The 17917-nt window shown below is 34.6% G+C and overlaps 2 protein-coding genes across 3 annotated transcripts in view; one reads left to right on the top strand and one right to left on the bottom strand.

Annotated features, from left to right (window-relative positions):
- Positions 1-4665, bottom strand: part of LOC110110008 (calcineurin subunit B) — a 17359-nt gene extending 12694 nt beyond the window's left edge. Inside the window, exons 1-4 of one of the 2 annotated variants that reach the window (XM_020841286.1) lie at positions 4356-4665; positions 4134-4258; positions 3937-4033; positions 3703-3812 (exon numbers count right to left, since the gene is read on the bottom strand). In XM_020841286.1, coding sequence (XP_020696945.1) covers positions 3703-3812; positions 3937-4033; positions 4134-4258; positions 4356-4425 — 402 coding nt within the window. In that variant the 5' untranslated portion in view covers positions 4426-4665. The remainder of the gene's footprint in view (positions 1-3702; positions 3813-3936; positions 4034-4133; positions 4259-4355) is intronic. The other variant, XM_020841285.2, reaches the window with a different exon arrangement.
- A 3305-nt stretch (positions 4666-7970) lies between these two features.
- On the top strand, positions 7971-8927 carry LOC110109982 (60S ribosome subunit biogenesis protein NIP7 homolog). Its single transcript, XM_020841240.2, has one exon. It carries the CDS (start codon positions 8186-8188, stop codon positions 8747-8749), a length of 564 nt encoding a protein of 187 aa, XP_020696899.1. The 5' UTR covers positions 7971-8185; the 3' UTR covers positions 8750-8927.
- The last annotated feature ends 8990 nt before the right edge of the window (positions 8928-17917 follow it).

The raw sequence follows: 17917 nt of genomic DNA, 5'->3' as shown, positions 1-17917 counted from the left end.
CATGAATTAATCAAGACAAAATTATGATTCAATAATTGAAATCGATAACAAATAATATGAATTCGATTTCATTAGAAAGAATCATCGAAGAAATTAAAGAAAAACTTAAACGGAAAATCACTAGTTTTCAACCATGCTCTGATACCACATGTAAGACTTAATAGAGTTCTCTAACTCTTTGCATAAACTAATAGAATAATTTATGTAAAAGAAATCGAAACGAAAAACTTGAATTTACATAAGTCTAAAATCCACAAGATCTTAAACAAAATGATTTTCATAATCATGAATCGAAAGAAAGACATACCTTGATTCATTTTGAATTCGTCGAATTTCGAACTACGGTTTCTCTCCCTTCTCCCTTCACTTTCTTCTATCATGAGTCAATCCTCTATGGAGCAAGATAACTGCTCCTTATGAGAGAGAGAGAGGACCAGTAGTTATTTCCTACGGATTTTTCATAATAACCCCTCATGAGAGTTATTTTACAATAACTCATAAAATAACTCATAAGAGTTATTTTACAATAAACGCTCATATGAGTTATTTTACAATAACTCATAGGAGTTATTTTATAATAACTCAAATGAGTTATTTTATAATAACCGCTCATAGGAGTTATTTGATCAAACGGTCCATAAACGAATGATCAAATTATCTTTTCTTGACCAATAGGATTTAAACATAAATAATTAAATTGTAATAATTCAAATATATGGGCCACATAATGGTTTATATAATTAAATATATATTCTTAAATAATTATTGCGACGTCTCGCATAATTAATATATTCTATTATTCTAACAAAAAACTGCCAAACAAATTTCTATAAATTCATAAAGTCGTAATGAACAATAAATAAAATAATATCAAATCAACAATAAAATTTTCTTTAATATACTCTTAAAAAATTAAATAAAAATTGTAAATCACTAAAACTTGAATCAAAATCATCCCAAATAAAAATTGAACAATTTTAAAAACTAAAATAGAAATAAACAAACCAATAATAGAATGACATCCGCATGACCTAGCACACATTTGATGTTGGATAGAGCATTAGCTTTAGACTTTCTAGATTAGAATTTTTTTTTTTCTCTTTTACTTTCCTGTCTTTTATTTTTTCATATTTTATATTATGCTTATGTTTTATTATATTGCTAATCTTAAATCATTAATTGTAAACTTTATCAAAAAAAAGTAGTAATAAAAGCCACTTGATTACAACTTTTAACCATAACTGAGAATCGAAATCCTCAGTTAAGGAATAAAATGTCTGACATCTTAGCATAATCAACTATTAAAAAAGTTCTGATACATACTTGAAATTTATAATTTATATGAAATCTCACTAGTGTGCTTCAAATATTTGCATGCTTCATTATATCATAACTTTGATCTCTATTCTTGACAACAAGGCTTTACAGACTCAAAATTATTTCTATGAAACAATATAAATAAAAATAACTAGGAATAATATTTAGGAATCAAAACAAGCCAAATAAAAAGCCCCCAAGGATGAAATAAAAATAAAACTTTACATTAGTTAGGAGCATTTACATACCCCTAGTACCAAGGCAATTCAACTTGGTGGTTAAGTTGTAAGTCTCAATATCCAAAATAACAACAAACTAGCCTATCTTGCATTGCATATAGACCTTGACTGCATTGTTTTTAAGTAATTAAGTGGGTTTAACAGGTAATCCTCAAAGAGTCGGGCTTTCTTAAACTCTTAGCATGCTGAAGGTTGTAAGTCCCATAACATTTGCATAAACTAAGTTTGAGTTATTACTCTGCAATATTCACCTTAGTTCTAGGGTTTGATACTAATTTTTCATATCATGAATCCTCACTTGTGCATTTTTCCAATCTTATAATTGAAAAATGCATGCCATAATATTTTGATAAAATTAACAAATCAAACATTAAATTCCAATTTTAAAATCTTAAAGCTCAATATGGAAGGGATTGGGGTATCTAGTATTCACTACCTTTCTTCCTTTGGCTTCTAGTAAGAATTATTCCACCTTGAGCTAACCCATTTGAAATTCCAAAAAAGAACATTCTTTTCTTAAACTTTTGAAATCTTTAAAATATTTATCACTACTTTAATCGAGAGTATTCTCAGGAGACTCGCCTCTCTTGGAATTTAATTAACCATAAGAACTTGCCTTGATGGGGAACATGTACCTCATATTAAAATAAATTATATCTCACTCACCTAAGATAAAGAAAATCTCTGAGAACGTGAACATTTTTCAAAAACATATTTTTAATTTTTTAAAACCATTACAAAATATTATTTCTATCTCTCGAGATGGTAAAATATTCAATATATCATATTTTATTATAAAAATAGATATTTTCAAATCAGCAGTTCATAGAGGAACAAAGGAATTATTGGACAACTTAAAGAGGAGGTTTAAGAACTACCTAAAAAATAATTATTTTTAAAAGAAAAAAAAAATTGAAGCAATTAACACAGAATAATGTAACTGCTTGGGGGTTTTTTATTTTGATCACTTAATCATTAACATCGCTTTTCAGACAAAATTTTATAACAGTTAGAATATATAAGAGAGAGAAGGGGTAGGTGGTAATTTCAAGAATTAGGTTTATTGACATCATACATAACAAATGATCAATTAATGAAGATAGAGGAACAAAGTCTCTTGACAGGGTGCTCAACTAGGCCAACTAAACAAAGCAATTCATGTGGGATAGACTAACAATGTTGTCAACACCGAAGGAGTAGAGGGCTCAGTGAGGCTGGGAAGCTAATGTCAATTAAGAGGTGGGTACATTTGGGTCCACAAATTGTTGTGATTGCGTGGTTAACCAAGCCAATGAAACAAAGCAGTTAATTGCAATTAAAGCGCAGCTCAACCACCAACTTCAAAAGAAAATGTTTTTCATGGTTGTTATCTTTCATTGTTGAACAAAAATTTTTATGAACGTGATCCATACGTGCAATCAAAGCCATCATTTTCAATCCGAAAAATACATTTTCAAAAGCAAATGTGGGGAAAAACAACATACAAATGAAGCCTTAAATAAGGCACCTACATTGTGTGTGTATGAGTTTATAATGGGTGGGTGGTGGAATGTACTATCATGAATCTGGATAATGTGTTGGATGGGGGTTGGTGTGGGGATGTGGCTGTTCATAGATTTACATCATATCTTAAAAAATAAAGACAAAAAATAAAATCACTTCTGCTTCTATTATCTAACAAAACAGAATTGTGATAAGATGAAACCAAGATAAGCATCAAAAACAAGTGTTCAATAATTAGATGGAAATACACTAAGATATTTTCAAAAAAAAGTATCTTTGCATGGAATTATAAGATTTAGATGGTTTATTTAAGGAATGAAGAAAATCAAAATCTAATTTTACAAACATTACTAAAGTGGGTAGAGGGGAAGTTGTATAAAGAGGTGCATAGTTTTCAGGACACATTTAGGCTTTGTTTACAAGGATATCCACTTTTTAGAATATTGCTAAAAAATATGCTTCCATAAACTAGCATCTAGCAATACTACAATATGGGTGTATCACATACTCCTTTGCCGACTTGATCAAAATCAATTTATTATCCAATCAAGTAAATGGAATTGCATGCTGTGTACGCATAAAATGTGAGCTAAAGCAATATGGTGAACAAGAAAGAAATTGAATTGAGATAGGGCATGGGCACCTCTCTCTGCTCCTCTGACATAAATGATCCTGTAAGATCTCGAAGCACTTCCAACAAGTCCTTAAAAGTTACTCTTCCATTACCATCAATATCATAAACTCTAAAGATCACTGCAATTTGAAATTCCCCAATCAACAATTCAATCCAAACAATCACCCTTAAACCAATGCAACTATATCATTCCCAGAGACCAACAACTACTAAGATACCAAAAAAGAAAGAAAAGACTTCTACATTCAATCTTCTGCTGCAAGAAAGCTTTCGGGCTGAAGGCAGACAAGAATGCCACAAAATCCTTAAAGTTCAACCCATCTATCATCTTCAGCAACCTCTGCAAGAAACAAATAAAGACAGAACTTTTCAATAAAAAAATAAAAAAAATTTAGCACGCCAGTGGATGATTTCAGCTAAAATCAAAATAGGTCTCTGACCTGGGAGAGAGGATTGAGGGAGAACTCAGGTATGGATAGAAATTCATCAGCCGAGATGAACCCCTTGGCATTCCGGTCAAGTTGACAGAATCTCTCGTAGAGGGCTACAATCTCTTGCTGGGAAACTGTCGTGCAACCAAATCAATTACCTTCAAAGCCTTTTATGAAAAGTAAAGGGCAAATATCAAAAGACGAGAGGATAGGGAGCAAGAGATGGTTCACATAGATAGCTGCAGTGCTCCTGGACTTCCTCAATGTCGTATTGGGTGAGCATCGACGAGGCGTTGCCCATCCTCCCTCACTCTCGAGGAAGCGGCAGAGAGAGAGAGAAGAGAGACGATATGAGATGTTTGAGTTTATGTTTGTGTAGAAGAGTTGGGAGCAGAGGATTTATTGCGAGGGGAGAAAATTGCAGGAGCGAAGCTGTTGAGAGAGAGGGCGATGAAATTAATGGAGCTTGGCATTAGATTAGATTCACAAGTAGGGTTCCAGAGAGCTTCAAAAGCCGATCTTGTCGGCGTTTTTTCGTATCTTGGTGGGTTTTTTTTTGGTCTACCCTACAATTAGTAATTTTTATTACATCAGGCGTTCTGACGTTACTCTACATTCGGACGTCAATAACATATTGCTACATACTCCTACTCTTTACCGCACGGCCCGACGACCTGACCCGCACCAGAACCTGGTATTGCTATGTTCGTATATTGATAGGTATTGCTCATTATTGCTAGGTATTGCTTGACAATAACGAGAAATGCCGCTCTATCAAGACTAATACCTAGCAATACCTAGCAAAAACGAGGTATTGCTCGATATTGCTCGGTATTACTCGGTATTGCTAGGTATTAGTCTTGATATAATGGTATTTCTCGTTACCGAGCAATACCGAGCAATATCCTGGTCTGCACAAATTAGTCAATACATAGCAATACCGGGTCCGTGTCCGAGTTGGGTCATCGGGCCGCGTGGTAAAGAATAGGAGCATGTTGCACCATTTTACTGGCGTCCGAACGTAGAGCTACGTCAGGACACCGGATGTAATAAAAATTCTACAATTAGGGGTTGTTTGGCAACACGTGGGATTTAATTATAGTGGTATTTAATAAATCTTGTAAATTCAGATTTAGTAAATTTGAAATGTGTTAAATCCTGAAAATTATTTGGTATGTCAAATGTTAAATCTTGTTAAATTATGAGAAACTGTTTGATAACATATTTTAGGATTTATGATAGTTAGGTATTTAAATGTGAATAAGATAATTATAAATTAAAAAATAAATATATAATCAAAAATAAAAGTTAATGTGTTGTGAATTTAAAAGTTATCCTCGCCGACCAAACGAACACATCAACAATGATTCCTCCTGCTTCCACCATGTAATATACTATGTATGATTTATTTTTGTAACATCAAGCCAATGTCATCCCCCAATGAAGAGTCTCACTTGTAATTAACTACAAATACTAGTGGATTCATTCAAATTGGACTAGGTCCCGTTATTTTTTCTTCTTTTCAGGAGTTTTTCACGTAAAAATCTTGGTGTTTATAATCCGCCGAACCAAGGGATTTAGTAAATCCTGGATTTAAGCCGTAAATCCGGGATTTAACGCACGCACAAAAATTGTTTGGCTGGATTTAGCGTAAATCTGACTTAAATCCCACGATAAATCTGATACCAAACAACCCCTTAATATCAATTCCTTTCCTCAAAATTCATTTAAGGATTAAAATATTCATTCTCGCCCCCATTATTAACTTTTTTTTCCTTCTATAAAAAGATAGAAATGTTTCTCAAACAAAAAATAATACAAATGATATAATTGAATTGATCATTGATTGAATCTTGTTTGATTTTGATTTGAATAAGCTTCTAAACATGTTGAAAAATGTTTGACCTTTATTTGAATCTTATTTAAACTATACTATTTTTTTTAAAAATATTTTACACATGTGAATCAAATATCAATATTCTTCTGATGTATGATGGAAAAAACAGATTATAATTTTGGTTGGATATTTAGGGAGAAATAGAATAAAAGGTTGATTGTTCTAAGACTCCTTGTAGTAGTAGGCCCTTGACTAATTGCAACATTCTTCTTGTTTTGACTCCTTGTGATAGGTCAAACTATTCTATTATTTGGTTGCATATGTTCTTGGTGCCAAGTCATAAAATACGCTATGATTATCTAATTATCTAATGGGCATCATTTCTACTCTTTATTGTATATAACCAAACCACCAATATCTTCAATGGATGTAATTCCAGCTGCTCTTCTAATTCAGTCATTCATTAATCTATAATTCCTGATATATCATCAAAAATTATCTTGATCAGGCATGAATCTTGAGGCAAAAATCAAGTTGAAAACTTCAAAAATCAAATCGGAGATCATCTGAACTCTGATTTCAACAAACTTATAGTCAAACTAAATGTCTCAAAAAATTTACACGTCCCCTTGATCTTTTTACCCTTGATCTTCCTCCTATTTACTGGTCATGTCACTCTCGAAAAATTATAAATAAACCCCTCATTTCTCATAGAAGGGAATCCCAAGGGAGGAAAAAGAGGCCAAAACAAAAAGATAATTAAGAGAATGAATAGTTCTCTTGCCACCAGACACCTTTTCGACCACCTCCCGGCTACCAACCGACGCCATATTTTCTCTTGTCAATGAATTTTTACCCGTCGTCTGACTTCTATATGACTTTAGACCTCCATCTATCGTCAACTCCTACCCAACGTCATATTTCTACCTTATACTGAACTTCTGTCCATCTTCAGGCTTTCGTCGGACTTCTAACCGATTCTGAATTTTCGCTCGTCATCGGACTTCTACACATCTTTGAATTTTCGTCGGACTTCTACCTGACATCGAACTTCTGTCCGTTTTCAAACTTTTGACAGACTTCCACCCTATGCCGGACTTTCGTCAGTCACCAGATTTCTACCTGATGTCGAACTTCCACCATACGCCAGATTTCCATCTATCGCTGGACTCCTACCTTACGCTGAATTTCTACACGACACCGGACTTCTACCCAACGCCAAACTTTCACTAGTCATTGGACTTCTGTCTATCGTCGGACTTCTACCCGATGTCATACTTCCGCAAGTCGTCGGATTTCTACTCGACATCGAACTTTTGCCATTCAACAGTCTTTTCGACCTTCATCGCCTGCCGATAACAATCCTTCTGACCCTCGTCACCCACCGAATACAGTCCTTTCGACATTTGTCGCCTGTCGACTATGTTCCTTCCGACCTCCGTCGCTAGACAACGATCTTTACGACCTCTGTCGCCCACCAACTACGATCCTTCTGAAGTTTATCGTTAGACAATGATCCTCGCCGACCAAACGAACACATCAACAATGATTCCTCCTGCTTCCACCATGTAATATACTATGTATGATGTATTTTTGTAACATCAAGCCAATGTCATCCCCCAATGAAGAGTCTCACTTGTAATTAACTACAAATACTAGTGGATTCATTCAAATTGGACTAGGTCCCGTTATTTTTTCTTATTTTCAGGAGTTTTTCACGTAAAAATCTTGGTGTTTCTTATAAATGCTGCACCATTTCTTTTTATCTGTATGCGTGTTGGATCTTCGTACAAAAGTAAGACATTAAAATTTATACTTCTCTGTCACCGCAAATATTCTAAAACGCAACAATTCAAAATTTTGCCATGAATCTTTTTAATATTTCAACAAATATATTTTAGCATTCACATATATGCCATATTCAACAAAGATATTAATAATTTTTTTATTGTTAAACAATCAATTTTAAGTAACATCATTAGCCTAATTGTTAAATCCTAAAAGCTGTGAAGATAACTTTCTCCCTTTCGCGCGCTACATCGGCCAAATTCCGTAAATCCGCCGAACTAGAGGATTCAGTAAATCCGGGATTTACGGCAAAAAGAGGGAAACAGAGGATTTATTCTGCCGTGATATTTACGGGGCGATCAAATCCCGTTTGGCAGGATTTACCATAAATTCTGCATAAATCCTGTTGTCAAACAGCCCCCAGGAGAGAGAGAGAATGCGGCCGTTGGATGAGAAGGAGACGACGGCAGTATTTGAAAAGCTATTCAAGTTCACCGGCCCCAACTTGAAGCACATCGTGGAACGGCCGGCGACGGAGGGACCCGACGATGCCCCAGGCCGTTACTGCTTCCGCCTCCACAAGAACCGCGTCTACTACGCGAGCGAATCCATCATCCGCCGCGCTACCAACATCTCCCGTGATCGCCTCGTCTCCATAGGCACTTGTATCGGAAAGTACACCAACTCCGGCGTTTTCCGTCTAACGATTCAGTCTCTCGATCTCCTAGCCGCCCACGCTCGCCATAAGGTATGGCTTAAACCCACCGCAGAGTTGTCTTTCCTTTACGGCAATGCTGTCCTTAAGGGGGGACTTGCTCGTATAACCGATAATACTCATGCCGGCGATGGAGTCGTAGTGTATTCCATGGCAGATGTGCCGCTAGGTTTCGGAGTGGCCGCGAGGTCCACACAGGATTGCAGGAAGGCCGACGCTAACGCCATTGTTGTGAATCATCAGGCGGATGTTGGGGAGTACCTTCGGAATGAGGAGGAGCTTTGAGGTTGCGTGTGTTGTCTTGTTTATGGTTGTATTTTATTGAAACATGCTCGCAGTTGTTTATTTTTGTTTCGTTTTTGCACTTTGTGCGTAGCTGTGTTTGGGATATCCTATATGAATTTATTGTGGCTTATGTCAGGCGTACTTGTATTCAATGGTTTAGTTTTTTTTTTTTGTGTTTGAAATGGTGCTTTTCTTATGAATTCGTGAAACTTGCCGCGAAATCGATTGGATTTTTTCATTGAAGTGGCCTCTTGTCGATTTAGCTTGCATCATGCTTGTGTTGATATATTTTTGACTTGGTTTGATGATGGAACTCTATTTTTTTTATTTGTATTGTATCGATATCCTTCTATATTTTGCGCATATGGAAACATCACATGTTGTGGTTTTGTTCCTTCTCTTTTATTTTTGGTTCTTCATCTTGTCCTATGAGCTTGTGTAGACAATGTTGGTGGTCAATGCGGAAAGTGGTTGAGCAGGCCAATGTCATAAATAAGGATGGGCTGAAACAACTGTGGAGCAAAAATGGATGAAACAGAAAATATTTTAATGCTTTGTTTCTGGTAGGATTTCAAGTAATCAGTCATATGCTTTAGTTGAGCAAACATGATGCTTCTACTACCAAACTTATGCATAAATGTTCAAGGCTTTGAAAGCCTACATCTATTGTCTATTGTTATTTTGTTTATGCTTGTGACATCTTCACTTCGATTGGTTTTTTCTTATGTTCAATACTTGTAATCTTGTAAATAGTTTTTTTGATTGTTAAATTTATTTGCTTGGTTAAATTCCATTTTTAGGTGTAGGGGGATTTGATAAATCTTGGGGAGATGGATTTAGCATATTATATTCATTTTGTCTTCTCCTGTTATCCTGTAGTCCTATGCTATCACTTGCTCCGATTTTGCAAGTTCCTCTGTCATTCTTCACTTTCTCATTGCTATTGTGTTGGTGTCCTTACAAGTAAAATGCCTCTTTCTTGTTTTTCCCTTTGACTGAACTCCTTGGTGCTAGGTTGTGAACATCTTCACCCTTTAGGATTATTGTTGCTGGCCACTGCTTTTCTTGTAGTTGTCATCAGCCCTTTTCATGCTGCTTTATCGCCTCCGGTGCTAACTTGTAGCTATCAATTTGCTTTGCTTTTTATCATTTTAGTTTTGAGTTGGGATTGTAGATGTTTGTATATCTACTCCTTGGTTAAATATCATTTATCATATTCTTTTAGATCCTAATTCTTGGAACAAATTACCAAACAATTTATTAGGTTTTAGTTAGATTGAGCAATTTCCATGTTAAACAAGTTTTCATGATTTAACACTTTGACAAATGTACTAAATATGGATTCATTGGATTTATTAAATTTTACTTGAGACTTGTAGCAAAAACTATTAAAGCTCTTAAAATTAAAAGGAAACATATTTCTTATAGTTTGATAGTTTTATATAAAAACATTTAGTGTTTTGAAGCTTTGTTTAGCTTTTGAGTGTGATATAGTCTCAAATTCATGACCTAAATGATGTTATAGATGTTACTTTGAAAATTTATTAAATATAAGTTTTAAGGAAGAAATTATTATAGATGGCCTGCTAAGCAATATAATCAGTTTTATTATAGATTAAAAAAATGAAGTTGAGTCATTTTTGAAAAAAATGAATGCAAGTAAGGCTTTAAGTATTAAAAGATGAATGCAAGTTCTTAATTTGATATCTAGAAGCTTCAAAATAGATAGAAAGATTATTGTCAGTGATGAGATTGGAATTAGATAGAAGATCATGAGATAAGTTGGTAATGTGAAGAAGATGAGAAAGGTGAAGCTTACAGTTAGGTGTTGGTAGCAGCCCTTGTCTAGTGTTAGCAATGGGAAGAGAGTTGCCATTCATGATGTGCTTAGATACAATGTAGCATGTTGGCTGTATGAGATTGTCTAGATGCAGGGTTAGGTGAAAGAATGTGCCAGAATCCATGAACCATTCAAATTTTCGGTTAGGTGAAGTAGCAAGTGGTGCTTTGTGTGGGTTGGAGCTATTGCAGGCGTGTAATTAATGTTCAAGCGATGCTAGCGGCTAGGTGTTGTGTGACCTCATTTGTTATGAATTTGACAAGTGAGGAAGGATTGATTGTCTTTAGAGGTATCAAGAGGTGGAAAATTGGAGCTGAGATTGACCCTTTCCATGAGTTCCTCAGCCATAAGATTTAGCGGCTTGCATCTCCTTGGCTGCATCGGTGGCAATGTTAATTTCTTCATTATGTAGAAGTGGCTAGATATCATCAAGACTAATTCGAATAAGTTTGATGCTGATGGAGGTCTTGAATTTTTGATAAGGAGGTAGAAGACCATTAAGACTATAGAGAATAATGTCCTCCTCATGATCGATGGTTGAACCTACAATGATGTTATTTTCAATGAGTGTTTTAATGGCTTTAAGGTATTCTGTCATGGACATTATCTTAATAGAAATGTTGTGAAGTTTGTTCTAGAGTTGAATAACTCGAACAATTGGATAATTGAAGACTACAGACAATGGTGAGCCATATGTGATGACAAGATTTGAGATGTAAGACATATTGAAGGATAGCTTGAGTGATCATCGAATAAATAGCTACAAAATATTTTGATCAATGAGAAACCATTGATTGTGGGCGGGGTATGGACATGTTTGGCTAGAAGATGTAGATAGAGAGTGAGACGGGGTAGGGGAGATGCCATCAAGGAAACTAGAGAATCCATTGGCTCAAAATTATTTTTAGATTTTGGATTTCCATAATGGATAGTTATTGTTGGAGTGTTGAGTGGCGATAATGGTTTTAATATTAGAAATGACAAATTTGAGTGAGGATGGAATGCGTTACCAAGTTTTGGGAGGAAGAAGTTGTTTCACCAAAGAGGAGTGGTCTACGACTGGTTGCCGAGCTGATGCTGTGAAGTAGAAGCTCTGATACCATGAAACCTGTTGTAGCCTGAGGGTTATATGCTGAAAGCTCCTAAAAAATGCCTGGCATATTTGAATAGCAGAGAGTTGTTATTCTGTATATGAAAAATAGAGAATGCTAGAGTATAGATAATTAAGAAGAAGCTTTTGTTTCAAGAGTAGCTTAAAACATTTCTTTACATTTCATGTATTAGTAGAGGATAGGGGACAGCGGAGATGTTTGCCCAGATAAAAGGTTATTTGCTTTACACGTGCAAGGTGTGATTTGTTTGGTTTGTTGGAATCGGATGGTTGAGTTGAGTTGTAGGTTTCTTAACTGCTACATATGGTGTGGTAGAGGTATATGTCGCTATTAACAGCTCTAATTTAGTATGAGTCATTGGGTTGATGTGAGCTCTAATTTGTGTCATTGGATAGCATCAATTAGGAATGTAACCTATTTTATAGCCCAAAGGTTTCCTTTAAGCTATAAATTTATTTCACGTGAAAGTAATGTTGGCTGCAATTTTACTATAGTTAAATTCAATCTCTACTCTTGTTCTTCCTCTCATCCCTCATTTTCTTATTTCATCGCCTTAAATATTTATGACTGCCCAATTTTTGGTTTTGTTTCGAATTATTTATTGTCTGCCTTGTTCGAAGAAGGTTGTATACCCAAATATCTAAAGCTCAATTATGGCCAAACTTGTAAATTCTTACTTACAGTCGCATACTCCTTAGATAACACGCTATTATTTGAGATGTAAGCTTGAGAGATTAAGACGAGATAGATGAAAGTTATTTTGGAGTTGTGATACCGACAGAATTGGTGACGGCTAAAGTTGATGGATTTTCATGCGTGCAAGTCAAAAGTTAGGAACTGAACTCAGGAAATAAACAACTCTCGGTGTCACAAAATGTGTCATAGATACCTAAATAAGGTTGCTATGCCCAAAGATATCCATCGCAAGCTTTTTCTTATTTGAACTGTTGTTCATGATTAGACTACACGATTCATAAGATGTTGCTAATGGAATGATCTTTTCACTAATATCATAATTTCAGTTGATAAATTGATGATGATGATATATTTGTGGTGTAAGTGTGAAGCTATATTTTATTTAGTCGGTCTGATTGGATGTATACTTTGTTTTCCTTTGAGTACTTATGTTGGCTTTGTTTTATAAATTTAAGTGGTAAGTTATTTGGTTTTGAATGGATCATTGTATTATGGTTTTGATGGTTGAAATATAATAGTTTCAGAAATATCAGATAATAACATTAGTGAACCTGAAACTTTTAAAGTTTAATTTTGCAGCAACAACAGTAAATTTGTTCTGCCAAAAGCAAAAATTTATATAAAGCATATCATTCCTTTGTTGTACATATTATTCTTTACTATATGATAGAATATTCATCATGTGAAGAAGAGAGTTTATCATATTAATATTGAATGAAAATGCTATGCACCCACAAATAGGTTAAGAGCAACTTATAGAGTAAATGAGATTTTTTATTTGAAAATTTTAGCAATGAGAAAAAACTATAGGCCCAACCCAATAGAGCAACCATGTGAACCTCCTCATACTTGCTTGATACCCTCAATGCTCTTCTTTCTCTCTCAACCTCACCTCCTCTTTCTTCTTTTTCTTTGTGAGCTCACAGAAGGAAGACTTCTCTAGACGTTAAAAAACTTATTCTCTCAAGTCACAAACAAATTTATAAAGTAGACTCTCAAAACCCTAAATTTTAATTAAACCGCCTTTGACCATATAGTGTGATTCTCGGATCATACAGTTCAATTAGTTCAATTCATTCAAAGATCGTCCAATACGATTAGTTCAAATCTAATATCAGATTGTATAGGATAAATCAAAGTTCATTTAGAGATCTCTTTGGTGGATCAGACTGTACGATATTTGTTAATAACAAGCATCAATATTTGTCAATGAAAGGCCTCGACATTAGTCACATCGAGATTGGTCAACGATAGGTCAATGTTGGTCAAGGATGGGTGTTGACATTGGTGGTTTGTAAAACATTGATATTAGTTGACATCTTTAGAAAGGTTTGATAATAATATGACAATGATCAAAGAGAATATCTCAAAATTTACTTATCAATTCCTAATCTAACATGAATGTGCAAATGATATCTATGTTGTAAACCCAAGGAGAAATTTTTAATAATAGTGAGAGAATGGTTGAGCATCAATTAAAATTAGCATAGGCTTGTTTTGGAAAATAGTAACTTGCTTGTGTACATGGGAATTGTGGCTTGATAAAAAATTAGTGGGGTTTGCATGGATGACCTTGAACTCGGTAACCAACCTACAATATTAGAAAAAGAGCGAGAGGTACGAGCAAGATGTGAAGGAACCTCAATGATGGCCGTAGCATTTGGGCATTGCTCAAAGATTGCCATATGGTGTTAATTGCCAGAGTTCTGGAGTAGTTTTAGTCAAAATTCTTACCATAGGAAATCTTTCTCAGGATCTCCCATGAATGTTTAAAAATATGATTTTTTAGAGGGATATTTTGATTGCTTCGATCAGAAATCAGGCCACTCGAAAAGATGGTTAAGAGGTAAATCTCCTTGATTTTTTGGCATTTATTTGGGCATTTCAATACCTTAATAAACTTGAGATTGAGTCATCTTAGATTCATCTAACTTACTTGATTGAGATACTATAAGCACTTGAAATATATGTCAGTGGGTCCTTCACATTTTCTCATGAACCTTCCAAATTTATTTATGAGTTATATGAGCTTGGAAAGAGGCGGTCTTGATATTATTGAGTTCATCTCATGGAGGTTCTCATTTCAATAATAAATTTCTTCAAATTAGGGTTTAGAATCAAAATCACTTTCAAAAGCTTTTGATTTGAATATTCAAATGTTTTGAGATATGAAAATTTATATTAAAATTGATGCTTGATTGCATGAATGTTTTTGGGGACATGTCTTAGTTTTGGCATGCCTTAACTTAAGGTTTGGCGTTTGATGTATTATTTTTATACTAATAAATTAATTGTAACGGGTCTCTGAATTTAACTTTATTTCAAAAAAATTATGCAATAGCTTTTTTCGTTTATATCTTTTCTAATGTGTTATCCATAATTAATTCAATTAAAATTTTTATTTGCTAATTGTGCATGCATGCAGATTATGTCTTTTTTATTTTTCTGCTTCATTGCTTGTATATATATTAACGGATTAAAGTGAGGTGCTCTCATTATTAACTTGTTTGTTATTTATATTCATGAACAATGACATACATATTTATTAATGTTCAATGAGAACCGGACCCTAAGACTTGTCACTTGCCCTCTAGCATGAACTAGTTACCAAATCCACTCATGGAGGGTTATCCATCATTCTCATCATCTCAACTATAAGAAAATACCTTTTTAGACGGATTCTAGCTCATCTCATCACAATCACCCAATTATAATGCCTATTATCCTCATAAATTAAACATACTTGCCTTCCACTCAAAAGTAATTCAGAGCATAAGTATGTTCAACAACGGCTTTGGGATGCTTGCTAGTTAGCCCTCTCAACTCATTATTCACTAGCATTCTCGCTTACTCCTACTTATTCTTGCACACTCAACATTATAAAACTTATCCAAGACGAAGAAAAATGATTAAGAGATGCAATCACCCATAGCTAGTGTGTGACATGTGATTAAGAAAGTATGTAGTAAGAGTCAGTTATGGTATTTTTTATTTCTTTATTGATGTAGCTTTTTTTGTAGTTCTTGAATTTCTATAAATAATGGGTGAAGAGGAACATTTTGGTTCCTTTGGCATTTTCTTATAAATATTTGAGTTAGAATATCATATTTCCTAGAGAGTTTTCCCATCTCTTTTACTCCATTCTTACATTAGTTCTCAGTTCATACCCTTAAAGCTTGTCTATTAGTAATATTGGGTGTCACTCATAGGCAACCTTAGATCTAATATACTAAAATGCGCACTGAGCTCGGATTTATTCTCTAATATACTAAAATGCGCACTGAGCGTGGATTTATTCAAGTGGTTAGAATAGAAGCAGTTTGACAAGAATACTCACCCCGAACCTTTAGTGAACTTGGAGACCCTAAACTATACTAGTCACCACGATCTCATGGAAATTGAAGAGATTGAAAAAAATTATCCAAGAATCCCTAGTAGGATTAACAAGACATGAGCAGAGGGAGACCACCCCGAAAGGGTCAGCAGACTCAATAGTTTATCATAGAAGGCCATATAGGAGAGTGCTAACCTCAACGCTTATTTCAAATCCCACTGGTATGATAATGTGTGATAAATAATATAATTCATCTCCTCAGTATGTTAGAAGAATTGAACCAAAAAATGCTTTCTTTTGGTAGATACTACAGGTGGAACTTGGAGTCTTATAGGGGTAGGATTGATCCAGAGACCATGTGACTACCTTTAAGTCAATGGCATCATTATTGGACGTCAATAATGCTTGAAAGCGCTTGTTATTCTTTACGACCCTTGAGGAGCCTGCATTGAGATGGTTTACTCGCTTGCCAATATGAGTCATCACCTTCTTCTTAGAATTCCAGAGGATATTTGTAACTCAGTTTGCCAGCACTAGAAAACCCTAAATGAGCTTGGAAGCTCTAACACAAAATGAGACAAGACACAAGAATTATGCGAGTCATTGAGAATTTTTATTGTAAGATTCTGTAGGGTGATATTGGAGGTGAAAGATTTGGAATACTCATATAAGAGTCAGGCCGCACAAAACAATGATATATTTTTTGTGAATGTAGCTCAATAAATTATTTTGAGCTAAATGCTAACTAAAGTTAGCATTTTAGATTGATAGTGCAAATTTTAAACAAAATACAAAAAAAGGTAAACAGAATACTAATTATAATAACTACTTACCTCTTGAATTTCTCTTGAGCTATCCTGATGCTTGGATGTAGCTAGAGGCAGTGAAAACTATTTTAATATAATATTTTTCCTTAGTTTTTGGCTGTCACATTCAATTTGTATCGGACTGTTCTACCTCATAAGCATCTAATTATAGCAGAATTGTGAAGTGAAGGCCTAAATATAGAAGATAAGAAGCGTGCCGTGTTAAGACATTTCAAGCTCTGATTATTCATGCACGTCTTATTCTTTGATTGAGATTATAAGAAAAGAAAGACAACTATTGTCAAACTTATGGCCACCATGATGACAAGAATGGCCACAATCATTTTTGCACATTGAGATGGAAATTAACAAAAAGGAAAATTAAATACAAGCTGGTGCATGAACGTAGGGTAAGTGAGCAAAAACAACAGAAACAGGATCAACTTTAATCGGCTGCGAGCCATCAACTTCTAATGGTTCTAAAGCAGGTATCTGTCCATAGGAATCCACATTCAAAGCTTTGCCATTTAGTAGGACGGTTTGGCTGTGCAAGTCCCCATCTTTTGCAGTCAGATGATACTCTTCCCTTGTTTCCTTAGTGAATTCAGCACTTTTGATACTAACTTGCACATATGCTGTTTCTATGAGGTCCAGGTTGAGTAAGAGAAGTGTTATACCATTCTGTAAAGAGAAGATTAGATAAAATTTAAGGGATGGCGACTTGAAAGAACACATGGATGAACTTTTGTTTAGCTTACAGAATCTCTTGCACAATGCGTATAGGCCCTTATCTTCTTTGTTCCAATGAAATCCGTGGCTAGCACTTTCGGACCCATCAAGCGATGCCACAAAAGAGCGCTATAGTAAAGAGAAACAATATTAGTACTAAAGTTGTGCAGTTGTAGAGTTGTAATTCATAGCATGTTTTGTGATTTTCTTAGCTCCAAGGTACCTGATAATATTTAATTTGATTTATCAATCATTGACCAGTTTGTTTTCAAATTTTTGTATAATCACATATGTATAAATAATAGTATTAAAATTCTATCATGATATAATTAACAAAGCATAGCTAATGAAAAAATCAATTTATACTCCACAAGAACAAAAATTTCTGGCCCACTACAAGTCTTTTCTGTTTGCTTTTGCATGTGTAATAGTAAAATTAACTAATTTCATAATAAGTTAAAATATTATTTCTTCATAAATAAATAAACCACTGCCTAATAAACACCTCCAAAAGCTTAGGTCATCTCCAACGAATGCCAAACAGGTTTCGTCGCCGTCGCCTGCTCTAGCCCGAACGTTAATTTCGTGGGACAATTTCGCGACTTGAAGAGTGTGACGTCAATATTGATGTCGCATTGTTTCACATAACTC

This window comes from Dendrobium catenatum, unplaced genomic scaffold (genome assembly GCF_001605985.2).
Source record: "Dendrobium catenatum unplaced genomic scaffold, ASM160598v2 fragScaff_scaffold_1676, whole genome shotgun sequence".
Lineage (NCBI taxonomy): Eukaryota > Viridiplantae > Streptophyta > Magnoliopsida > Asparagales > Orchidaceae > Dendrobium > Dendrobium catenatum.
The sequence above is the reverse complement of the archived record's forward strand: the minus strand, read 5'-3'. Positions and strand labels throughout refer to the sequence as shown.

What these genes read in the sequence shown, in the direction of transcription:
- LOC110109982 (XM_020841240.2), top strand. Translation starts at nt 8,186, where the DNA reads ATGCGGCCGTTGGATGAGAAGGAGACGACGGCAGTATTTGAAAAGCTA.